Genomic DNA, 25,530 nt, shown 5'->3' on the forward strand with positions numbered 1-25,530 from the left:
TGGGGGTGGGGGTGGGACAGGGCCAGGCTCCCCCCTGGTTAAAGTGGGTTGATGTGGGCCCATTCAAATCTTCTTTTTGAGTGTACATTCCTAAACTCCAAGGGCCCTTCTTCTGCCTCTGTAACTTGTTTCCTGAGCCCACACAGCCTAGCTGGCTCACTTCTACTACCTCTGTAACTCTCTTATTTAAAGAAAAGGAAAAAAAAAAAGACCCCTGGCTGGTATGGCTCAGTGGCTTGAGCATGGGCCTATGAACTAAAGGGTCACTGGTTGATTACCAGTCAGGGCACATGCCTGGGTTGTGGTCCAGGCCCCCAGTAGGGGGCGTGCAAGAGGCAACCACACATTGATGTTTCTCTCCCTCTTCCCCCTCCCTTCCCCTCTCTAAAAATAAAATCTTAAAAGGGATTGATGCAGCACAGTGAAGGCGCACGTGTGCGCGCGCGCGCACACACACACACACTCCCTCCCTCCACGCCTCCCAGGAAGGAACAGAGACGCGGTGAAAACAGGGAACTTTAGTATAAATAAGGGGTGCTGGGGACAGGGAGGGCCCTGAGGGGCTTCCATAACTTAACACTCTTCAAAAGCACAAACAACAGCAATGGGGGGCAGGGACTGGAATTCAGGGTTGGGGAAGGGCAGGTGGCCCCTGCCCCACCCACAGACCCAAGGACACACGGCAGAGCTGGGGCTCTTGTGGGTGGGGGCTCCTCCCCGCCCCAGTGACCAGTCGCATGCTGGGGTCGGGGATGAGGCTAACACTGATGTTTCGGCAGAAGGGGTCATTGTACTTGGCAGTGGGTGGGGACAAGGCTGAGGCCACATGGGCCACTACAAGCCCCCAGGGGCTAGGCAGGTCTGGGGGGGACCCTCTGCCCCCCAAATTTGTGCAGAGCAGGGGCCCAGAGCAGTCCATCCGTCATGGTTAGTCTTGTTAATACGTTGATCTGTGAGGTCAGCGGCAGGGTTATGGCTAGGAGGTGGGGCGAGGGTGGGGAACCCGACATCCATGGCTTCACACCACTGTGCCACTTGGGGAGTTGCCTGGCTGGGAGGAGATGCCCTGGGGAAGATGAGAGGGGAGACAGAGGAGTTAGAGACCATCAGGGCTCCCACCACCATGGCCTTGCCCTTTGGTCCACCCCGGACCCCACACCCACCCACAGAGGCTGCCGCTCTGGGCTCCAGAACTTACATCTTAGCTAGCTTCCCTATCCCAGCAGGCAGCACTTCTTTACAATAATTAAAGTTCTCAGGTGACGCTGAGCAAACCATGGGGTATGGGTGGAGACGGGTAGAAGGAAAACTGGAGTCCCTTGGGCGGGGAGCTGAAGAGTCTGGGGGTAAAGAACTTGGGGACGGTCCTACCTCTACCACTGACTTGCTGGGTGACCTGGGCCAACTTCCTTCCCCTGTCTGGGCCTCGGTCTCCTCGTCTGTGAACTAAGGGAGACAGAGGGGTCGCTTTGAGGACTCTCTAGACCCCCCAAATCCCAGCACCTCACCTATGAGGCTCTGAGACTGCACCCTAAGTTCTAGGGATACCAGATGCTATGATCCCCAAACCTTCCTTCAGAGGAACCAAGCCTTGGCCCTCAGACCCGCTGCCCTGGCCCCGAGGAGCCGAGACAGGAGCCCACGGCTCCAAAGCTATGAGGCGCCCGGCCTGTGCTCCACCCAGCAGGGGCCTTCCTGAACCCCAGGGCTACCCAGGAGGTGGGCACATCAACTCCCTACCACCCATCTTCAAGCCTCCCTGTGCTAAAAGGTGACAGAGGCCTGAGGGGACAGGGACCTGCCCAAAGGCACACAGGGAGAAGTATGGGGCTGAATCCCACCAGGCATTCCACAATTGGTGTCTCCAGCCCTAGGCTCCTATCCCAATAGTGCTGGCCCAGACTGGAAGCCAGGCCCAAGGCGCAGTCCGACCCGTGGACCTTGACCCATGATATTAATAAAGTTTCACTATTGAAAAATCACATTTCCACCCTGGCTGGTGTGGCTCAGTGGATTGAGCACTGGCCTGTGAACCAGAGTAGCCAGCTCGATTCCCAGTCAGGGCACATGCCTGGGTTGCTGGCCAGGTCCCCAGTAGGGGGAGCACGAGAGGCAGCCACACATTGATGTTTCCCTTTCTCTCTCCCTTCCCCTCTCTAAAAATTTCCTTAGAAACACGGATCTGGCTGCAGTTGACAAGTGGTAGACCTGTCGGTTCTGGGCCCATGGCACCCCCCCCCCCACTCCCAGCTGTGTCTTCTACCCAACTGACTGCCACCAGGGGTCCTAGAGCCAGTCCCTCAGGGTGGGAGAGGGCTTGCTCTGAGACACGAGGATTTCCTGGTTCCCCTCAGCCCTCGGGGCTGGAGGCTGGGGTAGTGACAAACCCCTCCTCTAACACCCGCCTCTTCCTGGGCCCTGGGTCTCGTGGGGGCAGGTGCGACTCACCGCCTTGCCGGGCCGCGCCCAGGTGCAGATGAGGCCCTCCTGGCAGGCGGTGATGATGCAGTCCTCCAGGAAGAGGAGGACCGTCAGCCGCTCCTGGGCGATCTTCTTGCACACCAGGGGCTCGAGCAGGGGCACCTCGTGAATGCGCGGGCACAACGCCGTCCCCAGCACTTTGGCTGGGTCCAGCCGACTTCGGGGAACGGGGCCACTGGGCTTGTCCCCACCACTGCCACCCCCGCTGCCCCCACGGCTGATGTTGCCCAGGCTGTGGTAGCGCTTGTGCTCCTTGTCTGCCCCCCTGTCCCGCCGCTCCTGCAGCGTGAGCGTGGCAAAGCGGCCGATGCTGAATGGCGTGCCTGGTTCGGTCACCGCGCCTGGGCCACCCGCCTTGCCACTGCCTGCTGGGTGTGGGAGGCTGTTGGAGCGGGACAGGGAGCGGGGCAGGGGCCCAGGGCCCGGCTCACCACCCCGAGAGCTGCTTGTGGCCGGTGGCGTGGTGCCAGGGGTGCCAGTGAGCGTGCGGGTGCGGGCCAGGGGTGGGTGTGGGTAAAGCACGTCTTCGGTGAGGTCCCACAGGCAGAACTGCGTGTCCTGGCCGGCCGAGCCGAAGCGGTAGGTGATGGAGCCGGCCTTGGGCATTGGGGAGAGAGGGGCTCCCCCATTCGAGCCTGGGCCGGCAGCCTCGGGCTCCTCTTCCTCCTCGACACTCCGGTCCCCGTCACCACTGGCTGCTGTCGCCTCCTCAGCCCTTGTAGTGTAGGGGTCGAAGGCCACAGCGTTGACCCAGGACTTGTGGCCGTGGCCGCGGGCCACCACGCGGCCCTCGGTGAAGGACCATACGGTGACCAGGTCGTCTTCCCCGCCTGTCACAACGTAGCGCCCATCGGGGCTCCAGCACACGCAGAGCAGGCCCCCGAAGTAGCTCTTCATGAGCCCCCGAAGGAGCATGGAGTCGAAGTGGAACACGCGCAGGCAGCCGTCCTGGCTGACGCAGGCCAGGTGCCGGCCGTCGGGCGAGAAGGCAAACTCGTTGAGGGGCCCCTCGCCCACTGCCCACTTGGCCAGCGGGTTGCGGGGCGCCTTGCTCTTGGCAGCGTAGACGGCGAAGCCCTCACCCTGCTTCAGCAGGCTGTACTGGGGCGGCGCCGAGGCGCACGGGTGGCTGACGTTGTAGAGGTACAGGTGGCCGCTGGCGTGTGATGCCAGGAACAGGCTCTCGGACTCGGGCAGCCACTTCAGATACGTCACCTTGGTCTTGTCGATCAGCCGCTGCCAGGGGAGATGATGGGGGTGGGGGGAAGGCAGTCAGCCCTCGGCAGGCTTCCCCCCCAGCCTGGGTCCTCTGGGACTCCCAGGAGGAGAGCCCCCGACTCTAGGCAGCGTGGGAGAAGGGCTGCTTGTAAGGCAGCCTTGGGTGCCCCACGGAGCCTTGACGGCCCGTCTCTGGAGAGGGAGCAATCCTGCCTCCCGGAGAGCTGCCCTCCGTCTGCCTAATGCCCCCACCACCTTCACCACGTGGAGCTCAAGGCCGAAGATGGAGTCACAGGACTCCTGCCTCTCTAAGGAAGGGATCGCTGTCTATTGGGCGCGCTGTTCCAGCCCCAGGAAACAGCTCTTCACCCAGGAGGCGTCGTCCCCTGGCCAAGGGAATGGCCACCCTGTCCTGCCTGAGGCTCACCTTGGCTCCTTTGCTCCTCACAACTCATGTCCAATGCTTTAATAATCCAGAACCTCACCTCTGCTCACCCCTCACCCCAACCACCCTGGTTCCAGGCGCCATCAGTCCTGCGATGGCCTAACTGGTCACCACTGCCCATGGCCACCCTTCCACTGCTGCCAGATGGCGCTGACAGTGGGAGTCGGCCCCAGCGCCCTCGCCCCCCTGCACACCAGGGCAGCCCTCCCTAACCGGGGCTCCGGAGAGAACTGCACTCTCACGCCCTCACTGATCGGAATGAATTCACTTCTCCTCTGGGTGTCCGAGTTGCTTCTCATCCCTGGGAGAACTGGGGAAATAATCAAATGGAAGCATTTCTACGTCCTAGGGCTCAGATGAACCCCAGGGAGAGAGGCTCTGAACGCCCAAGTCTCTCCCACGGCCCTGCAGCCCCTACAGGACCCAGCCCCTCCAGGGATTTCCCAAACTTGCCTACCACCCCAACCCCCCCAAAACTGCTCTGGCCAGGTCCTGCCTCAGGGCTGTGTTCTCGCTGTTCCCTCCACTCAAAATGTCCTGCCCCAGATAACTCTTCTTGCCTCCTTCACCCCACAGTGAGGCCCTTCCTGACCACACCACTCACAGCTCACCAAGCACCCCCGTGCCCTTTCCCCGCCGGCTTTTCTCCCCAGCGCTCCACACCTCCTGCCGTGCCGCACACCTCACTTCTCTGATAACTGTGTCTCCCTCGCTAGAGGGAAGCTGCGCCCCGGCGGGCGGCTCTGTCTGTTCTGTTCACTGTGGTGAGACATCCCCAGGGCTGAGACCGTGCCCGGCACTGGACAAATGCTCAATAAATACTGTGAGAACAGGCGAGCGGGCGCATTCTGGCCGCATTCACTGTTCCACTCCCTCCCTCCTTCCATCTGTGCACTGGTGTAGCTGGAACACCAAGGTGCCTCTGGACGGAGGACATGGGTAGTCCCTGCCTGCGAGACAAGGCCGCCCGCTGGCATTCCTGCTGTGCCAAGCCTGCCCAGGACTGAGAATCTCCCTGCGTGATTTTACAACGACCCTGTAAGGCAGGGCCGGAAATCTGCTTTGCAGTGGAGGAAAACCAAGGCTCAGGGAGGAGCGGTCAGCTTCCCAAAGCCACACGGTGAGCAAACGTGGTGCAGCAAGGACTTGAACCCAGTGCCCTCAGGGACCAGAATTTGAAGACCAAGGGCTCTGACTTCAAACAAGTCTGAACCAGTGATTAGCTTCAGTTGTCTAATCTGCAAAATGGGCTTTTTTAAAAAAAGATTTTATTTATTTATTTATCTTTAGAGGGGAAGGAGAGAGGGAGAGAAATATCAATGTATGGTTGCCTTTTGTGCGTCCCCTGCTGGGAGTTGGCCTGCAGGGAACTGGCCTGCAACCCAGGCATGTACCCTGACTGGGAATCGAACCGCGACAAAATGGACTTCTTGATCCCGAACCCACTGCTTGGTGAGAACCCCAGGAGTAACGTGTCCTGCCTATGGCTACCAAAGCACAGGGCCTGGGCACAGGAGGCACGGGTGTCACGGTCAGCTGCTACCATACTGACCGCCATCTGCCACCCACCCCAAATAGCTGCCAGTGCTCCCCTCCCTTCCCCCTCATCCTGCCCCTCTCAGAATGAGGGCACAGCTCCCGGGGGGCTGCAGTCCACTGTGTATGGGGGGGTGGGTGAGAGGGAAGGGAAGGGGCCCCTCACCTCTTCATTGAATAGCTTGCTGGTGTCTTTCTTGATGAGATCCAGGTACTGCACCTGGCCAGCTGAGAACCCCACCAGCAGGGAGATGGTCTCCGTGGCAGCAGTGAACTGGTTGAAGTCATGGCAGGTGGGCTGGGTGCCCTTATAGATCCGCTTGTCAATCGGCTTGTTGAGGTCAATGGACTTAAGTGGTGGGAGAGAAGGAGTTAATGGCTTCTACCACTGAAGAAGGAAGAGGGTGTTGAGGTTGGGGGAAACCACTAAGAGGAAGCAGGGTTAAAAACCCTTGAGGGAAGTGGGTAGGTAGATGGGTGAGTGGGGAGAGAGGGAGCAACCACAGACGGGAAGAGGAAACCAAATCTCAGACAGAGCAGAGAGAAAAATAGACAGGAAGGATGCCCTGACCCTGGCAAAAGACCACACGCCACCCCAAAGTTGGACCCTTCCGACTTCAGGGACATCCTTACCCACAGCATCAGGGTTGGGGTCCCCATAGTCCCTGAGCTCTGATTCCTTTCCAGTTGTGCCCCATAACCTCAACTTCCCTGGGTCTTAGCACCCCAACATTCCAAGTCCCCCCAAACTCAGGGTCATCCAAATCCCCAGGCCTCTAAAGCCCATCTCAGGAACCCCTTCACTTTGGAGTTCCCAATTCTCAGAGCCCCCATCATAGTTCAGGGACCCATTAAATCTCAGAGTCCCCCCACATTTAGGTACCTTCACCCCCTCTGGGCTCTCAGGATCCTCATCACTTCTGGGGACCACGATAAATTCCAGGGTCCCATCCCCTCTGGCACCTAGATCACTGTAGAGACACCCATCACACCTGAGCATGTCTGCTCTGGGCTCTCACCATCTCAGACCTCCCATCAGCTCAGAGGTTCTCATTTACCTCCAGAACCGTAATTTTTCTCTGGGATCCCTATTACCTCTGAGCCTCCACCACTTCAGAATCCTGACCCAAAGGTGAGGTGTGACCGCTCAAGTCTCAAGACCTTCTCCTAACACCTCCAGGTCCTACACCACCTCAGGATTCCCCATGGCCTGCAGAATGTCTGCCACCCAGAACCCTGAGTATCTGCATCATCTTGGATTCTCCATCATCTCCAGAATACTCGCCATCCCACAACTCCCAGGGATCCCACATGTCCCCAAGGTTTGCCATCACCTCTTAGAATTCTGCATTACCTCCAAGAACCCTTTCCCCCTGGGATGTCCATCATGTCTAGGATGCCCATCTAGGGCCCTAGATCCTTTCGGGCCTCCCGCTACCTCTGGATCACTTAGGGACCCTCATCCTTTCAGCACCCAGGCCGCTCGCGATGCAAGCCGCTCACCCGTTGGCTCCCGCGGCGGCAGCAGCCCGGGTAGAAATAGAGCTCGCGGCCCAAGTTGAAGCAGACGCGGTCTCCTCCGGCCCCCAGACCGGCGGGCGTGGCGGGCGGCTCCCCGGCTCCGGCGTTGTCCGGCTCCCCGAGGCGCACCAGGCTGAGGCGCACGGCAGGCAGCGCGGGCCCGGGCCCGGGGCCTGCGGGTGTCGGAGAGGATGCGGGGCCCGCGGCGCTGGAGGTGGAGGAAGAGCCGGGCGGGGGCTGCGGCGGCTGGGGCGGCGCCGGGGTCTGGGCGGAAGCCGGACCCGACCTGCGAGCGGCGCCGTCTCCGGGGAGCAGCTTGTAGAAGCCCTCTCGGGTGCGGAACTGCGACTTGATCTCCGCGCAGTCCCCCATGGAGGTGCCGGGGCCCGAGCCGCCCTCCGCGCCGCCCGCCGCCATGTTGGGCGCCCCCCCACCCGGGCCCCGCCACTGCCCTACCGCCGCCTGCCGCCCGCCACCCGCCGCCCGGCCCCCCGAAGGAAGCCGCGGGCCCGCGCCGGAAGAGGTGGGGTCGTCGCCCGGGCGACGTCCCTTCGATTGGCAATGGGATCGGGAGGCGGGACGAGCCCGGCCGTCGCTCGGGTAACGGTTCTGGGACTGTGGGCGGGGCGAGGTGGGCGCGGCCTTCCTGCCAGAGACCGTTGTGTGGTTGGCTGCGGGGGCGGGGCCCGCAGGAGAAAGAGGCGTGGTTTTTAAAAAGCACAAGTCCCTAGCAACGGCATTTTGGGAACCGTTTGCCTAGCAACGGGGATACTAAGGACGCAGCTTCTTTGCTCTCCTGGCCTCCTCGTAACCTCCCAGACGATCCCAGGTGAACCCAGTGTCTCCAGAGACTCCCAACATACACTCTACTGACTTCCAGTGCTTCCCATTGACGCCTTAATTTCCCCAACTGGCCATAGCATCTCCAGCCATTCCTCCGCACTGCTGATGATCCCCCAAATCTCGCTGATCCCCATGTCTCCATTAAACTCCAAGTACTTTTCATCTGACCCACTACTGATTAACATCAACCCCTTAAATATCTTCATACTTTCCATGAACCTCCAACGTATATCTGATTTCAAATTTTCACGGGTCCCCACAACCTCCCCAGTGTTCTAATGATCTGCCAGTAACCCCAAATCCCCTCCTGACCTCAACAGTCCCCAAAGATAGCCAGTACCCCAGACTTCTGCTGAAGTCACTCTGCCCCTACACAGGCCCTCCTGTCTCCCAGGAGGGGCCTCCCAGATTTGTCATCAGACTGTCCCAGAGGCATCTCACTACCAACAATCACTGCAATGAACTCAACATCTTACTCCAAATCCTACCCCTCTCCCGTGTCCCGTTCTTCCGGCCAGCACTGCATCCCCCCTACTTCCCTCACTCGGGCTGCAGACCTGAACGTCTGCCTAGATCCCTCCAATTTCCCTTCACCCACTGCTTCCTGTCCCCAAGTTTGCATTGTCACCTGAAGTCCTCTTTTCCAGCCCCTTCCTCTGCACAGCCACAGCCCAAACTCCTCCTCTCCTGCTCGGGGTCCTCCTGAATCAGCCTTGTCTCTTCACTCCCAGACTCCTGGCTTCCCCCTACTTGGCGTCTAGAGAGGAATGTCTAAAGCTCAAATATGATCAGACCCTCCCTTCTCTGCTTGAAGTCCCCCTGTAGCTCCCCAGTGCTCTCAGGGCAAAGGTAAGCCCTGAGGGATCTGTTTCTGCCAACTGCTTCCCAATCTCATCTCTCATTACTAACCCCCGACGCCTTGTCCCCCAAAATGAGGTTTGAGCTCCATCAGGAAGGGCGTCATTGTTGAGGAGACCGTACCTACCATGTCTTCTGACGCTTTGACAAAACCTCAGATGTGCGACCTTCTGGCTACGCGTCCGCAGTTTCATACTGTTGGAGTCATGCTTGTATTCCTGGGGGTTGCGACTTTCTATAAGTTTGCTGCAGTTGGACCAAGAAAGACGGCATATGCAGATTTCTACAGAAATTAGGATTCCATGAAAGATTTTGAGGACACGAGGAAGGCTGGTATCTTTCAGAGGGCAAAGTGGTCTTGGAATGTAAAGAATTTCTTTGGGGTGAATTCTGGGGAAGTTTGTCACTGACCTGTGTTCCTGAACTATGAAACATAAATGTCTGAGCTAAAGAATACTTTCCCTCGATAAATGATTAAGAAAATTTTAAAAAGTGAAGTTTGAGCCCTGGCTGGTGTGGCTCAGTCAATTGAGCACTGGCCTGCGAACCAAAGGTTGGATGGTTGGATTCAGTCAGGGCACATGCCTGCATTGCAGGCCAGGTCCCCAGTAGGGGGCGCGAGAGAGCCAACCACACTCTAATAGTTTCACTCCCTTTCTTTTTCCCTCCCTTCCCCTTTGTCTAAATATAAATAAATAAAATGTTTTTAAAAATAACATACAAGACTATACTTTCAGGGATCATTTCTATAGTTCATTGAAAAATAACATAAATTAAAAATGAGGTTTGAGAAACTTCCCCAGCACATCACACTCTCTTGCCCTTGGCCCTCTGCATGCACTGTTCCCTGTGCTTGGAATGCCGCTTCCCACTCTGCTCTTGACCCTTTAAGAGTCAGCTGAGGGGCTCTGTCAGGCCTCTGGGCTATCCCGTCTGGGCTTTCATTGCCAGTGGGTGTGTCTGTCTGCCCTGTGGACTGTGAGCCCTGGGAAAGCACAGTGGAGGCTGCTTGGTCACCTCTGAGTCCCCGGCACTGGGCTGGGCTGACAGGAGACATTATAATAGTTGTCTGACATCCACATGAGTGAATAAATAAAACAGAAGGGAGAGGCTATGTATTCGGGGCAACGTCGGCATTCCTAGCAGAGCCCGAGAGACCAGACCTGGGGGTCACATCAACAAACTGGCGAGTGAGTGAATAAGTGACTGGGCTGTAATGCCATGGAAACATTTTATTTACAGCAGCCGCCTCCCGGTTCTACCCCTGCCCTCCAGGGGTAGAAGGCAAACCAACAGTGAAAACACAGCCCATAACTAGGTAGAAGGAACCACCTGCTATCTACCTGCTTGGGGGAGGGGGCAATGGGGCCTCAGTCTTCCTGGTCCTCATCCTCATCTTCTTCCTCATCCTCCTCTTCTTCCTCTGCAGCTACTAGGGCCTGCTCCTGGGCAGCCTTGAGGGCCTGCTCCTCCTCCACCGTGGGGTCGCTCATCTCCATGATCTCCGGGCCGCTGGGGTACTCTTGTTGAATGGGGGCCGGCAGGGGCGGGTTGAAGTTCTCCGGACTGTACTTGTGACCCCAGCCAATGTAGATGTTCTCGAACTTCCTGTGATGGGCAGTGAGATGCTGGGAAGTTTTCCCTCCAAGGCCCCAGTCCGGACCTTCCCTAGCAGTGGGAGTCGGCGTAGACACAGTGTAACGGAAAGTTGCTCGTGGTGGGGTGATGTTTGCCGATGAGCCGGTGAGGGTGCTCTGCTCATCTGTTCCTGCAGGGTTTACTGTGCACCTACTAAATGCCAGGCCGTGTCTAGCGCTGCACTGTCCAACCGTGCATGTAGCTACTGAGCACTTGAAACGTGGTTAGTGCACCCCAAACACTGAATTTCTCATTTTATTTACTTTTCTAATTTCACTTGGGATTTGTTCTTTGACCCATTGGTGATTTAGGCATGTGTTACTTAATTTCTATGTGTCTGTGAACTTCCTTCCATTACTGATTTCTAATTTCATTCCACTGTGGTCGGAAAACTTCTTTTGTGTGACAAATCCTTTGCAATTTATTAAGCCTTTTGTTTTGTGGCCTAGCATACGGTCTATCCTGAAGATTGCTCCGTGTGCACTGGAGAATATGTATGCTGCTGTTGCTGGCCAGAGTGGATTTTATTTAATTTTAATTCATTTAAATGTAGCCCTGGCTGGGTAGCTCAGTTTGTTAGAGCATCATCCCATTACACCAAGATTGTGGGCTTAATCACTGGTCAGGACACATACAAGAATCAGTCAACGAGGCCCTGGCTGGTGTAGTTCAGTGGACTGAGCGCGGGCCTTCGAACCAGAGGATCGCGGTTCCATTCCCAGTCAGGGCACATGCCTGGGTTGCAGGCTGGTTCCCTCCAGGCCAACTCCCAGCAGGGGACGCACAAAAGGCAACCATACATTGATATTTCTCTCCCTCTCTCCTTCCCCTCTAAAGATAAATAAATAAATAAATAAATAAATAAATAAAATCTTAAAAAAAAAAAAAAAGAATCAGCCAATGAAGCCCTGGCCGGGGTGGCTCAGTGGATTGAGCACCAGCTTGCAAAACAGAGGGTCACTGGTTCAACTCCCAGTCTAGGGCATGTGCCAGGGTTGCAGGCTAGGTCTCCAGCAGGGGGAATGCGAGAGGCAGCCACATATTGATGTGTCTCTCCCTTCTTCCCTTCTCTAAACAGTAAATAAATAATATATCTTAATTTTTTATTTTTAAAGATTTTATTTATTTATGTTTAGAGGGGAAGGGAAGGAGAGAGGGAGAGAAACATCAATGTATGGTTGCCTCTTGTACATCCCCTGCTGGGGAATAGCCTGCAACCCAGGCATGTGCCCTGACTGGGAATCGAACCGCCATCCTTTGGTTTGCAGGCCTGCGCTCGATCCACTGAGCCACACCAGCCAGGGCTAAATAATATATCTTTAAAAAAAAAGAAAGAAAGACACCTGGCTGGTGTGGCTCAGTGGATTGAGTGTGGGCCCACGAACCAAAATATCACAGGTTTGATTCCCAGTCAGAGCACAAGCCTGGGCTGAGGGCCAGGTCCCCATTTGGGGGCATACAAGAAACAACTGATTGATGTATCTTTCGCACATTGTGTTTCTGTCCTTTTTCTTTTTCCCTTCTCATCTCTTTAAAATAAATAAATAAAACTTTTTTTTTTCTTTTTAAAGAAAGTTTGGACACCCCTGCCAGAAGGAGGAGACTGATAACAGACAAGGACAGAAAGGGTCGGGTCCCAGCCAGTTCACCTTCCTGCAGACTTTTAACTAGAAAGGAAAGAGGAGTAAGTGGGGGACTAGGCAGGGGACTGGAGACAGGGCGAGAGGCAGAGAGAAGTAGGGAGAGAGACAGCAGGACAGAGGGGGGCAGAGAGTTTGCCATGGGAGCAGTCGGCTTTGACCTTGATGTTCCTGAGAGGATAACTGTCCTCCAGGTCTTCCCCGGAGCCGTCAAATGCACGGAAGCCCCCAAGCCCTGCCCACCCTGGTCCTATGGTCCAGGAACCAAAGCCTCATCCAGAGGGCAGGATCTGGGGCTCCACCCCTCCCCCTGGAGTCCCAGAACTCAGCGTGTGAGAAGCTCTGGTCTAGACTGTCCTTCCACCTATTCCCCTCTGAGACACTTCTTTCTTTCCCAAGAGATTTCAGATCAAAGCTGCTTGTCTCAGGAATCCTTCCCTGATGCCCTCAAGGCACGACGGACAGATAGGAGCTGTCATTGGTCCCTCTACTGTCCCTAGCGGTATCATTTCAGGATATTGGGGGGAGTGAGGGGTGGTGAGAGGTGTTATACAATTAACACCTGTGCCCCCTCTGCCCCCTCCCAGGGCAGGACCCACACCTGTGTATTCAACAGAGGGCCTGGTGCCCAGCATTCGGCTGGCATTCAAGTCTTTTATAATGAAAAAAAAGAAAGGAATAGATAAACGGAAAGGATGTGTGGATGGATGAATGACTGGGTGGTGGACGGGAGGGTCGTGGACGGGTGGGCTGGGGTGGGGAGAGGATGGGCAGGTGAGTGGAGTTCCCAGTTTGGATCTTTTGCTTTCAGAGGGGTGTTGACAAATTAGGGTGTGGCCAGAAGATAGCTGTTGGCAAAAGCAAGCGTGCCTCTTCCCTGCCTCTGAAGAAGAAAAAAAATAATTTCCAAGTCTGCGGTTGAAGTACCAAGATGACATGAAACCCACCTGGACTATGAATCACAGTAGCCAGACAGAGCAGGGTTATCACTGAGATAGAAAAGGAAAACCTGTGAGAAATCGTCGCGCCATCTGGTGGGCAGAGCCGGTAAGTGTGCCCGCCCTGTAGCTGCAGCTGGCGCCCTCTAGTGGTTGATCAGAAAGGCAGGAATGTGCCCTGGTGAGAGGGGCAGACCGGCTGTTGCTTCCGGTGGGAAGACGCAAAAGTGACTTTGGCCTGCAAATCTTTGGGGGCAACTGATGGGGGATCCTGCTGAGGATGATTTCTGGCTCACAGAGAGAAGACCCTTTAAATTGGAAGACCTGGCCTGGGGGCCCAGGGAAGTAGTTAGCCCCCCCACAGAGAAGACCCCCCCAAAAGGAGACTCCTGAGTCTTGTAGGCTCTGTGACCCATACAGCAGAAAAGGCCTGGGCCAGGGTGCCAGAGAACCAGGTTCAAATCCTGCACATGCTGTGTTACCCTGAGTCAGTTCCTTCCCCTCTCTGATCCCCATTCTCTTATCTGAGAGGCTTACATTCTGGTGTGGGATTTCTCACTTTAGGCCAAGTGGAATCCATGAGAGAAGAGTGAGGGGCTCAGCCCTGGGGGTTTCCTGAAGGGGGCTCCCCTCCCAATCTCTGCCCACCCTGGCGAGTTGTCCCTGCTGCCTGTTGTAGGGGCTTCCTCTGCTGGGGGACCAGGAGACCTACTTGCCAGTGGCGTAGGCATAGGCCCCCGGCCAGAGATTGGAGCGCACGATAGCCACGGAGTACTGTGGGCAGAGGCTGCAGGACAGGCGGGCGGTCCAGGGTGACATGTGCATGATTTCTGCAGCGGGCGGGGGGGGGGGAAGAGCTTCAGGGAGGTGGGAGGCGCTCCTGCTGGCTCCCCGAGCCCTGCCCAGCACTGTGGAAGGCAGGGGAGGGAGGGGGGACGAGGGAAACTGAGGAGGGCCATGAAGGGGACTGTGGGGACTCAAGGATCTGGCTCTGGCTCTGGACCACCCTCTCTCTGCATGCCCCCAGAAAGCCATGCCCCTGTCTGAGCCTCAGTGCCTGCACCCGGGGAGGGAGACACTAATCTCCCTCCTGGGGGAGGGACAGGACAGACAGGGCCCCAGACAGGACAGCCACTGTCATTCTCCCTGCGGTTGGCCATTGGTTTGGACCAAGGGGCAGAGGGCAGGGCACAGGCACGGGGCTCACAGAAATCAGGGTTGAAATACGGGCTCTGGCCCTGGCTGGTGTAACTCAGTGGATTGAGCACAGGCCTGCAAACCACATGATTGCAGTTCGATTCCCAGTCAGGGCACATGCCTGGGTTGCAGGCCAGTTCCCAGCAGGGGACTCATGAGAGGCAACCACACATTGATATTTCTCTCCCTCTCTCCTTCCCTTCCCCTCTAAAGATAAATGAATAAAATCTTTTAAAAAGAAGAAAAAAGAAAAGAAATACGAGCTCTGCCCACTTGCCCACTCTCAGTCTCTCCTCCAGGTGAGGAGAGACTTCCTTCACTTCCTCCAGGTGCCTGAGGTCCCAACCTCAGGAAATGCTTGTCCCTTCTTCCAAAATCTAGGTCAAGTCCTGCCTTTTCTGGCAAGGCCTCCCTAATTCTCTCTCTCTTTCCCCAGTCCTCTGCTGGACTCAAAGAATACACCCCGCCCTGGCTGGGTGGCTCTGTTGGTTGGAGTGTTGTCCCCATACACCAAGGTTGCAGGTTCAATCCCTGTCCAGGGCAGGTACATGCAAGAATCAACCAATAGTCCTGGCTGGTGTGGCTCAGGGGCTTGAGCGCCTGTGAATAAAAGGTCGCCGGTTCGATTCTAGCCAGGACATGTGCCTGGGTTGTGGGCCAGGTCCCTGATGGGGGGCGTGCAAGGGATTGATATATCTCTCATACATCAATGTTTCTCTCCTCCTCTTTCTCTTTCCCTCCCCATCTCCAAAAATAAACAAATAAAATCTTTTAAAAAAAGAATCAGCCCTGGCTGGTGTGGCTCAGTGGATTGAGCACTGGCCTTTGAAACAAAGGTTCGCCAGTTGGATTCCCAGTCAGGGCTCATGTCTGGACTGCATGCCAGGTCCCCAGTAGGGGGCGCATGAGAGGCAACCACACATTGATGTTTCCCTCTCTCTTCCCCTTCTCCTCTCTAAAAACAAATAAAATATTTTTTAAAAAGAATCAACCAATGAATGCTTAAATAACCAACAAATCGTATCTCTCTCTCTCCCCCCACCCCCCTTACCTCTCTCTCTCTCTCTTTCAAAATAAAAAAAGAGCCCATCCCACCAGGTGGGTACTGCCTTGAGCCAGACCCAGCTCACAAGGTGGACACTTTCCCGTAGCCCCACGAGGAGGCACGGTCATCATATCCGTTTTATAGGTGAGAGGCTCAGAGGGATGACTTCTCAATGTCACTGCCCTCCCTTCCTCGTCCCCTGCACCCCGCCACCCCCTCCCAGGCTGGCGGTACCAGCTGAGGAGGGCCAGTACCTGCGTCTTCTGAGAGTGGAGTCAGCAGCGGGGGCCCAATCTCCTGCTCCACCTCCTCCATCCCCTCGTCGGCCTTCTCTTCCTCCTCCCCCAGCTCCTCCTCCTCCTCCTTCTTCTGCAAAGGGTTCACCCAAGTGCAGCGGCCCTGCAGGTGGGGGGAAGGTCAGGCGGCACCCCCAGGGGAACGGAGGCCCGCCTGTACCCTGAGAAGAGGTGAAGGACCAGGCAGGACACGGGGGTTGTCCTTAGGGACCCAGGTTATGGGTGGGAGGACCGGGTTAGTCACACAGGTCAGGGCAGAGGACGGGCCGAGAGAACCGCTGCCCTGAGGTGGGGACTCTTGCCTCCCGCGGGCTGTGGTGCCCCCATCGGTGCATCCATCCGTCCGTCCATCCACTCATCAGACATTTAACGAGCATCTACTATAAACAGGCGCTGCTCCAGGTGCTGGGGATGCGTCCTCCAGGGAGGAGACCACAAGTCTCTGCCCTTCGGCAGCCCGTGTAATCCTCTGTTTGCTGCTGCGACAGGAACGGCTGTGCCTTTGAGTACCGGCCGCGGCCCCAGCCCTGTCTGAGGAGTTGCACGCAGGCCATGGGGTCTATGCGCTGTCGCGTTTTTCAAATCAGACAGACTCGGAATTCCAAGATACATTCCGCCCAGGGGATTCTGACGAGGGACTGTCCACCAACACCTTTGATGGGATGAATGAGGGAAGTAACGAGGAGTGGAGAAATGAGTGAATGAATGAATGAGGAATGGATGATGAGTGAGTGAGTGAATGAGGAGTGGAGGGATGAGTGAAGGAGGGAAGGAGGAATGGAGGAACGTTAGGCACAATGGCCCGCTAGCAGGCGGCGGACACTTGGTATTCCCGGGAGTCACACCCGCGCCAGCCGGCTCTGAGACCGGACCGGTGGGGGCCGGCCCGCCCGCTCACCTGCGGGAGGATGTGCTGCGTGTGGTGCACCCAGTTGGCCAGGGAGTCCACCAGCTCCAGCACCGAGATGCCCTCGAAGTCGGGGTTCTCCTCGAACGAGTCGCGCCCCGCGCCGCCCTCCTCCTCCTCGTCGCCCTCCTCCTCGCTGAACTGGTAGAAGCCCAGGGGGCTGATGTGCGTGGCGGCCGAGATGCGCGCGATCTGGGCCCGCAGGTAGTTGGCCTCGTTGCCCGGGAAGGGCGGGAAGCTGACCACCGGCGCATCCAGGTGGCCGGTGAGGAACTTCTTGATCTTGCGCGCCTGCACGATCTGGTTCGGGGTGACGTGCGGCAGCCGGGCCCACGGCCGGCCCGGCTCGTTGCACACGAAGTACACGTACTTGTTGGCGCCCAGGCGGCTCTCCTCCTTGGGGATCACGGGCGGGGGCTTCCACGTGCGCTTGGGAAGGAAGTCGGCCACCTTCTCCTCATCCTCCTCGCCCTCCTCTTCGCCGTGCGCGTCCAGGACGTCGCCCTCGGTCAGCTCCTCCACCATCTCCTCCTCCTCCACGTCCTCCTCGCCCTCGCGGAACTCCACCTCCGCCACCAGGTAGCTGCGGCTGAGCCCCAGGATCTTGCCCCAGAAGCGGCAGGTGTGGATGGGCTGCTGGTCCACCAGCTGCTTCAGGGCCAGGAAGATGCGAAAACTCTCATCTGAGCTCAGGCCCACACCGGCCTGTTCGAAGTAGAAGGCTGACTCCATGACGTTGGGCACGGCTGTCTCCAACTGCGGAGGGTGGGTGGAGCGGGGGTCAGAGGGAGGGAGGCTGAAGCCCTGCCCTAGCCTAACGCTTCTAGAACCAGAGAGCTAAGCTACTGGGGGACCCCCCTGCTCTGCGACCCTCTGGCAGTTAGAAGCAAGGCAAGTCTTTGGGGAGGATGCCACTTGATGGCAAAGAAAAGGCAAAATCACGCTAAGGGGAAATCCTTTGTTCCTGCGTCCTCTCCCCCTCCTTCCTGCCTGGAGTGGGATGTGAGATCTGGAGCTAAGCAGCTATCTTGGGATCATGAGGCAACCCACATCTTACACTCTCATGGTGGTGGAGCTGAAAGGTGGAAACCGCCTGGTCCCCAAAGGCATCACGGAGCTGCCTTGCCTCCCCATTTCTAGTCACTGTTTCGGTTGCTTGCAACCAAACATGCTCTTAAGAGATACCCCAAATGACACGGCAAATTAAGGGAAGAGGCAGGCTTGAACTCAGGAATTAACGATGCTGGGGATGGTGATGATAGGTCCTGCCCTCACTGCCTCCTTTTTCACTGTCTGCTTTGTTCATGAAGTCTGAGAGAGAAAGAGAAACACTGATTTGTTATTCTACCCATCTAGGTGTTCATTGGTTGATTCTTCTACGTGCCCTGACCAGGGATCGAACCTGCAACCTTGGCGTATGGGGGCTAAGCTCTAACCAACTGAGCCACTGGGCTGGGGCCCAGAAATCCAGCAGGTGCCCTGGCCTGGGTGGCTCCGTTGGTTGGGTGTCATGAAAGGTCGCTCGCTGGTTTGATTCCCAGTCAGGGCACATGCTTGGGTCACAGGTTCGGTCCCCAGCTGAGGTGCGTGTGGAAGGCAGCCAATCAGTATTCCTGTCCTTATCCTTCCCTCCCTTTCCCTCTCTCTCACATTAAAAAATAAAATTAAAATTTAAGAAATCCAGGGGGTGCCAGCCCCGGGCCAGTGCAGGCACTGACGTGTTGTATGCTGGAGAACAAAGTGATGAGGTCTTTCCTCCTGAGGTCAGTGGACCTGCCCGTGGCCTTGGCCCTGGGCCAGGGAAACACCTGCCCCCTTGCCTGAATTTGAAAACAGGATGGAGAGAAAGGGCGTGTCAGGGGTGGAATAGTGACCTGAAAGAGTCCCTGTCCTAATCCTGAGACCTGTGCTCATGCGACCTTGCACGGCGAAAGGGACTTGCAGGTGTGATGCAACTGAGGCCCCGGAGATGGGGAGAGTGTCCCAGGTTATCGGCTGGCCAGGGGACAGCACAGGCAAACCAGCCAGAGAAGACATGATGGTCATGATGGTGGAAGCAGGGGTTGGAGTGGGAGGGAGACCTGAAGAGGCTGCCCCGCCCCCACCTCCGGCTCTGGAGATGGACCAGGAAGGGATGCAGGTGGCCCCTGGAATGGGGACAAGTCCAGGAAAAAGATTTTCCCCCGAGCCTCCATTAGCAAGGCAGCTCTTGCCTTCGCCTTGATTTTAGCCCAGGGAACTCCGGTTTCAGCTTCTGACCTCCAGAACAGCAAGTCAGTAACACATAAAGGTGTCTGCCCTGACCAGGCAGATGAGATGGTTAGAGCTTGGTCCCCACACGCCAGGGTTTTGGTTCCAATCCCCGGAGGGTCATGGCGCATACAAGAAGCTACCAATGAATGCATAGGTAGGCGGGACAACAAATGGACGTTTCTGTCTGTCTCTCATTGATCTCAAATTCCCTCCCTATGCACCCCCCAAAAGTTGTCTTTAGCCACGAAGTTTGTGGTGATTCATTCCAGTGGCAATGGGGAACCAAGTAAGGGGCCAACGTCTCGGTGTGTCTGGAAGTGAAACAGATGAATGTGCATTGGTGGACCCACCACGCAGCGAGGCGATGGAGGCCAGTTTGCAGAGAGAAACCAAGAAACTCAGGATCAGAGCTGGTGAGCTTGGGTCCAGCCATTCCCAGGGCCCAGCTCAGGTAAGTGTCCCTATTCTAACATAATAAGGGAAATGCCTTATTATCTTTATGATAAACCCCGCCCCTCCCCTTTATTTTAGCAAGCTCTCATAGGTGTCTTATTACCGTAAGCCAAATAGTTTTGCCACATACACCCATTCAGCTGTCTTAACTTAGCTCAGGGGAAGAGGCTTACTTGTGGTTCAAGAAAACATATAGCCTTGGCTGGTGTGGCTCAGTTGGTTGGAGCGTCATCCTGTAAACCAAAAGGTTGGGGGTTCGATTCCCAGTCAGGCACATACCTAGGTTGCAGGTTCAGTCCCCAGTTGGGTCATGTACAAGAGGCAACCAATTGATGTTTCTCTCTCACATGGTTGTTTCTCTCCCTCTCTCTCCCCTTTCCTTCCCCCCTCTCTCTAAAGTCAATAAGCATATCCTTGGGTGAGGATTCAAATAAACAAATATACATATAACAAAGACACACAAGCCCGACTTAAAGTCAGGATGAAAAAAATCAGACCAAAGAGGTGAGTTTCTCACTTAAGGTCTGTGGACAGTTTCTGGAAAGTACAGTGATTCCCACCAAGCACTCGAAAGCTCAAGGTAATAAAAAGTTTAAGGTGCCCTGGCTGGTGTGGCTCAGTGGATTGAGTGCCAGCCTATGAACTGAAAGGTCACTGGTTCTACTCCCAGTCAGGGCACATGCCTGGGTTGCAGGCCAGGGCCCCATTTGGGGGCGAGCGACAGACAACCGATCTGTGTGTCTCTTGCACATCGATGTTTCTCTCCCTCTTTCTTCCTCTCTTCCCCTGTCTCTAAAAATAAATAAATAAAATCTTTACAAGTCCCAGGTGGACACCTTTTCTTCAGTTGCTTTACACGGTCGTTGGGTCATGGGCCAGTTTTCTCGAAGAAGGAGAAAATGCTAGAGCTAATACATGTCATTGCTAACTTTTGCTAGGCACACCAAGGACTATTTGTCCCTTGTTTCAGATGAACTGAAATAGTACGCAAAGAGTGAAGCAAATCACAGAGAGGTGGCGTAGCGCTTTGCGGGGCTGCTGTAACCAAGCACCCCAAACGCTGGAGGCCAGACTCCAGCTGTGGGCGGCAACATAAGGCTCCTTCTAGGGCTGGGAGAGGTTGCTCCCTGCCCTCCTCCCTGACCCTGGTGGTTTGCTGGCGTCTTTGGCACTGCTCGGTTTGCAGGGTCATTGCTTCCGTCTCTGCGTTCATGCTCACCTGGTGTTTTCTACGTGCGTACGTGCGTGCGTGCGTGCGTGCGTGCGTGCGTCTATAGCCAAAGCTAAGCTTTATAAGGCCACCAGGCACACTGGACTAGGGGTCCACCCTGCTCGGGTAGGACCTTGGCACAGCTGATGACACCTGCAGCGGTCCCATTTCACGTCACAGGCTGAGGTACTGGGGGTCGGGACGTCAATGTGTGAGTTTGAGGGGGACCCGATTCAACCCACAGCAGAGGGTTAATGTGAAAGTGAACGATGGCGTTTGAATTGTAATAGCTAAATGTAAGAGGTTTGGCAACAAACACACGGAGGCCTTCCCTAACAGTGTATACTGCGTTCCCGTGGTAAAGAAAGCACTCTTTGTGAACAGAGTTAAAACGGACAGCTGATTCCTCTTCCGGTGCCTGCTGGGGATACCACTGTTCACAAAGGTTGGAAATCCCTACGCAAAGGATTGCACGTTCCCACCCCCGACGAATGCAGGGGCGGCCAGGCACCTGCTCTGACCATTTGAAATGGCGGGGACCATGTCTCACCCAGGCAGAAGCCCTAAGAACCCACACGGGGGTTGTTAGACCCTCTTTTTATTTATTTATTTATTTATTTATTTATTTATCTTTAGAGAGGAAGGGAAGGAGAGAGGAAGAGAAACATCAATGCATGGTTGCTTTTGGTGCATCCCCTGCTGGGAACTGGCCCCTGCCGGGAACTGGCCTGCAACCGGCCTGCAACCCAGGCATGTGCCCTGACTGGGAATCGAACCACGATCGTCTGGTTCGCAGCCCGCGCTCAATCCACTGAGCTACACCAGTCAGGGCAGACCCTCTTTTTTAAAAAAAAAAAATCCTGGTACTATTTTTTAAAATATTTATTTATTTATTTATCTTTAGAGAGGAAGGGAAGGAGAGGAGAGAAATATCAATGTACGGTTGCTTCTTGCATGCCCCCTACTGGGAACTGTCCTGCAACCCAGGCGTGTGCCCTGACTGGGAATCCAACCAGCGACTCTTTAGTTCACAGGTCGGCACTCAATACACTGAGCCACACCAACCAGGGCTATTTATTTATTTTTAGACAGAGAGGAAGGGAGGGAGAAAGAGGAAGAGAAACATCAATACGTAGTTGCCTCTTGTGTGTCCCCTACTGGGAATCTGGCTTGCATCCCAGGCATGTGCCCTGGCTGGGAATTGAACCCACGACCCTTTAATTCGCAGCCTATGCTCAATCCACTGAGGCACACCAGCCAGGACTGGAGTCAGCTTTCTAAAGGGCAGAGCTGACCCACCAGCCTTTCCTCTGCTTCAAGCCCTTCCGTGGCGCTCCAGTGGCCTCAGGAGGAAGCCTACAAACTCTTAGCCTGGCGTTCGAGGTTCTCAGTGGCAGGGTTCCGGCCCCCTCTGCTGGGCACTCAGACTAGACTGAGATGGTCTGTGTTTCCGGCCTGGGCCCTGCGTTCCCTCACTCCCAGGACTCAGCACCGGCTATGCCCAGGCCTGGGCTACCGCTCCCCGCCCCCAGCCCTGCCCCTGCGCCCGGCCCCACTGGCTGGCTCACTCACCGGCTCCTCCTCTACCTCCTGCTCGCCCTCACCGCTGCCGCCCCGCACGAACAGTGCCTTCTGCTTCTCCGCCATCTCATAGGTGGGCTGCATCTCCGGGTCATCCCGCAGCGTGTTCAACTTGGGGTGGAACCACTCCATCTGTGCCGTGCGGTTCAGTGATTCCAGGATAGACAGGGGATCCTGGGGCCGCTGGTTCAGGATTTTGGTCAGCACGTTCACCAGGTGCTCGTACCTGCCTCCCGGGGGGAGTGGGAGGTGGGGGACAGCACTCACTCAGCTTGCTGCTGTGCGCCTGGCCCTGGCCTGGCGCTGGGGACACAGGAGAGAAGAGACAAGGTCTCTGCCCTGGTGGGTGGAGCTAACATTCCGATGGTGGAGAGAGACATTCACCAAATAGGCACCAGAAACAAGAGTGTGGGGGGGTAATTTCCATAGAGAAAGACAAAGCAGGGTGTGGGGACTGGGAATGTACAGTTTGTGATTTTCAATAGGGAGGCCAGGAAGGCCTCACCAAGGTGACAGGAAGCTGAGATCCCAATGAAGTGAGGGGAGACCGGTGGTGCAGATGTTGGGGGGACTGTTTCAGTCAGAGGGAACAGAAGGAGCACAGACCCTGAGTCTATGACAGTCTTGATACCAAAACTCAAGGAAACTAGGGGAAAGGAAAATTGTAATTCCCTGCCAATCTCATTCAGAATTATAGATGCTGAAATCCTAAGGAAAATGTCAGCCAACGGCATCCAGCAATTGCTCAAGAGGATGACACGCGATGACCAAACGGGGCTAATGACAGAGATGCGAGACTGGGCTGACACTAGAAACATTGAAAAAACCCTGTAGTTCCTCATGTCAGTGTGTTAAAGAGGATGTATGTCAGATCACTTCAATAGGTGCAGAGAAATTGTTTGCTAAAAGTCAACACTCATTCATGATTTTTAAAAGCCTGGAAAATTAGGAGTAGAAGGCAATTTTTAAATAACCTGGTAAAGGTTATTTAAGTAACCTAGAAGTAACCCATCAGTAACCTAGAGCACACACCAGACATAATGGCAAAAGGTTATTTTCCGCCATGAAATCGGGATTGCGGATGCCTGCTGTCACGTCTATTAGATATTGCACTGGAGGTCTCAGCCAATGCAATGTGACATGAAAAAGTATTGAAAAGGAAGAAGCCAAACGGTCATGGTGTGCCGATGATATGATTGAGAATGATGTACAAAGGCCTTGGGCTGAGGCTGTGCCTGGCACATGGTGGGGGGGGACACTAAGGAAGTCGGTGAGGCTGCAGGAGCGAGTGGGGGGGGGGAGTTGTGGTTGGGGAGGAGGCTGGAGTGGTAACGATATGGTACAGTTTCCATTTGCCAAGTCAGGCACTATGTTGGGCACTTGAGAGTTGAATTCGCACCACAGTCATGTATGTAAAGAATAATTACAATCCCCACTCTCCAGATAAGGAAACTAAAAAAGCTGAGGTCATGAGACTTTGGCAAGTCTTGGGGGTGGTGGAGGGCCATCACTGAATTGCAAAGGGTAAGGAGAGGTGAGAATTTGGCCAGGGCTTTTCCATAAGGGGACTTGAAGCTCTGGAGGGCTGGGAACTGTCGAAGAAGTAAGTGCTAGTGGTTAATTTTGACTCAGTTTGAGATGAAGTTTGGAGAGCAGGCAGAGGCTGAATTGTACAGGGCCTTGAAGGCTGTCGTGAGGAGCCCGCGCCTTCCTCTGAGGACACTGGGGAACTGCGGCGGGTTCTGTACATGGCAGGGATGGGCTCCGCTTTGTGCCTCAGCCAGGCCTCCACCCTCACCTCCTCCCACCCCATTCCTTTTCCCTTGGTTCTCGTCACACCCGCTTCCTGGCTGTCCCTCGGAGCGAGCCCCAAAGCCTTCAGACTTGCTGTGACCTACCTCTGGCCCACACATCCTCCAGATGCCTGCAGGGTGCGCTCCTTCACTGTCTTCAGGTCACTGACTAAGTGTCACTTCCTCAGAGAGGCCGTCCCTGACCTCATGCTCTTAAACCTGCTCTCCCTATACCCGCCCCCTGCCTTAGGCTTTCACCTTTAGTTCTTATCCCCTTATTGTTTGTTCTACTTAGTGTCCAGCCTCCCACTGGAACGGGGAGAGTGGGCCAAGAGGTGTATGACGCCTGCAGCCAAGTGGCCTGGGCACGTGCCTTCCTCAGGCAGGACAGCTTTAGTGGCAGACGGGGCCGTGCGAGCCCACCCACTGGTGTTGGAACCCCCGCTGTGTTATTAGCTCGGATGTGGGACCTAATTTCTGGGTCTGTTTTCTCCACTGTGAAAAGGGGGCAGCAGATGTGCGGATCTCAGCTGTGAGAACTAGAGGTTCACGTGTGAAGGGCCCGCACCGATGTCTGCTAAGTCAATGTTGTTTTACTTCTTAGTTGTTAGCGTTTGTTGACTCCTAGTCTGAGTCAGGGCAGCTGCCGAGTCTCCCTGAAGGCCACCCCCCCCCCCCCAGTCTGAGGAGACCCTGGAGACTGAGGCAGGGTCTTGGCTGGGATCCATCCTGCTGGGGGCCCGCCCCTCCCCCACTCTGGAGCCCCCTCTCACAGGCTGAGGTCGCAACCGACGCTGGTCTGCTGCAGGTAGGCCTTGGCGTTTTGCACGGCCAGCTCCCGGGGCTCCGGCTCGTACACCTCCGCATCGAAGGGCATGAAGCCCAGCTCAGAGGATGAGAATTGGAGAGCGGGGTCATCCCTCGTGTAGGGCCCGTGCTGGGTGGCTCGGCGGAACTGCAAGTCCTCTCTCTGGTACTCGTTGAACTGGCCCAGGAAGTCGGGCCGGGGATCCTGGTAGGATGACTCCAGTTGCTGGAAGAGGTTGCCTTGGCCCCGCTGGAGCTGCTGCAGCATGAGGTCGGCATTGTAGGTGGCCTGGACCCTGCCTTCGTCCATGTAAGTTTGGCGCTGGAAGTCCGAGGGAAAGCCTGCACTCATGGACGGGTACTGTATGCCGCCCTGGGACACCGCCGAGTTGTCATACTGGCTCAGGCCGGCCCCTTGTGGCCACCCCTGCAGGGTGGCCTGGCTCTCGGGCACCTCGGTAATGCCGCTCAGGACCTGGGCGTCAAACGCCAGCTGTGGCACCTCCTGGGGCACCGCGGCCTGGGACAGAGAGTGCTCCCGACTGCGCCCCTGGTCGGAGACCTGGGAACTTCTCCGCCTCTCGGACTGCTGGTAAGGCAGCTCGGGGTCGTGCTGCGGGTCCCCCATAGTCCAAAAGCGGCGGGAGACTTCTCGGAGGGAGGCCTGCAGCCAGGCGGACCAGTCGCCCGCCCACACTTGTCCAGTAGCCGCTAGGCCAGCCCGCCCGTTTCTAAGGAGGGAGGGGCGGGCCGTTACCAGGGAAGGACACGAGGCGACGCAGGGGCCCAAGAGCAGGTGCCTGCGCAGGCGCCGCCCCAGGCCCCAGGGGCCCCCAGAGGTCGGCGGGCCCTTCGGCGCGCTCACTGGGT

General features: G+C 56.2%; 2 protein-coding genes across 3 annotated transcripts; both read right to left on the reverse strand.

The window, feature by feature from the left end:
• Positions 1-498: 498 nt before the first annotated feature.
• Positions 499-7,666, reverse strand: DMWD (DM1 locus, WD repeat containing). Of its 2 annotated transcripts, XM_037058857.1 has the most exons (5): positions 7,184-7,666; positions 5,847-6,029; positions 2,449-3,717; positions 1,372-1,446; positions 499-1,066 (listed from the first exon to the last, which is right to left on the reverse strand). In XM_037058857.1, the coding sequence occupies exons 1-5, from the start codon at positions 7,616-7,618 to the stop codon at positions 1,019-1,021; spliced, it is 2,010 nt and encodes a 669-aa protein (XP_036914752.1). In that variant the 5' UTR covers positions 7,619-7,666; the 3' UTR covers positions 499-1,018. The 2 variants fall into 2 exon arrangements, with proteins under 2 accessions (XP_036914752.1, XP_036914762.1); XM_037058867.1 differs by lacking the exon at positions 1,372-1,446 and having other exon boundaries at positions 7,184-7,665.
• A 2,599-nt stretch (positions 7,667-10,265) lies between these two features.
• On the reverse strand, positions 10,266-25,461 carry RSPH6A (radial spoke head 6 homolog A). Its single transcript, XM_037058880.1, has 6 exons — positions 24,627-25,461; positions 22,052-22,286; positions 16,555-17,319; positions 15,615-15,759; positions 13,831-13,948; positions 10,266-10,510 (listed from the first exon to the last, which is right to left on the reverse strand). The coding sequence occupies exons 1-6, from the start codon at positions 25,286-25,288 to the stop codon at positions 10,273-10,275; spliced, it is 2,163 nt and encodes a 720-aa protein (XP_036914775.1). The 5' UTR covers positions 25,289-25,461; the 3' UTR covers positions 10,266-10,272.
• Positions 25,462-25,530: the final 69 nt, after the last annotated feature.

The sequence above is a fragment of the Sturnira hondurensis genome, unplaced genomic scaffold (assembly GCF_014824575.4).
Source record: "Sturnira hondurensis isolate 20B ecotype Veracruz unplaced genomic scaffold, ASM1482457v3 Scaffold0001020, whole genome shotgun sequence".
NCBI classification, from domain to species: domain Eukaryota; kingdom Metazoa; phylum Chordata; class Mammalia; order Chiroptera; family Phyllostomidae; genus Sturnira; species Sturnira hondurensis.

Bases quoted from the DNA above. Each gene is read 5' to 3' on its own strand.
- DMWD (XM_037058857.1), bottom strand. From the start codon at position 7,618: ATGGCGGCGGGCGGCGCGGAGGGCGGCTCGGGCCCCGGCACCTCCATG. The intron at 1,447-2,448 runs GTGAGTCGCACC...TGTCTCCCTTAG, and splicing joins GGGCGCGGCCCGGCAAGGCG to TTCACAGACGAGGAGACCGA. The intron at 1,067-1,371 runs GTAGGACCGTCC...CATCTTCCCCAG, and splicing joins CCAGCAAGTCAGTGGTAGAG to GGCATCTCCTCCCAGCCAGG.
- RSPH6A (XM_037058880.1), bottom strand. From the start codon at position 25,288: ATGGGGGACCCGCAGCACGACCCCGAGCTGCCTTACCAGCAGTCCGAG. The intron at 15,760-16,554 runs GTGAGCGGGCGG...CCCCACCTGCAG, and splicing joins CGCAGCACATCCTCCCGCAG to GGCCGCTGCACTTGGGTGAA. The intron at 10,511-13,830 runs GTAGGTCTCCTG...TGCCCATCACAG, and splicing joins TATGCCTACGCCACTGGCAA to GAAGTTCGAGAACATCTACA.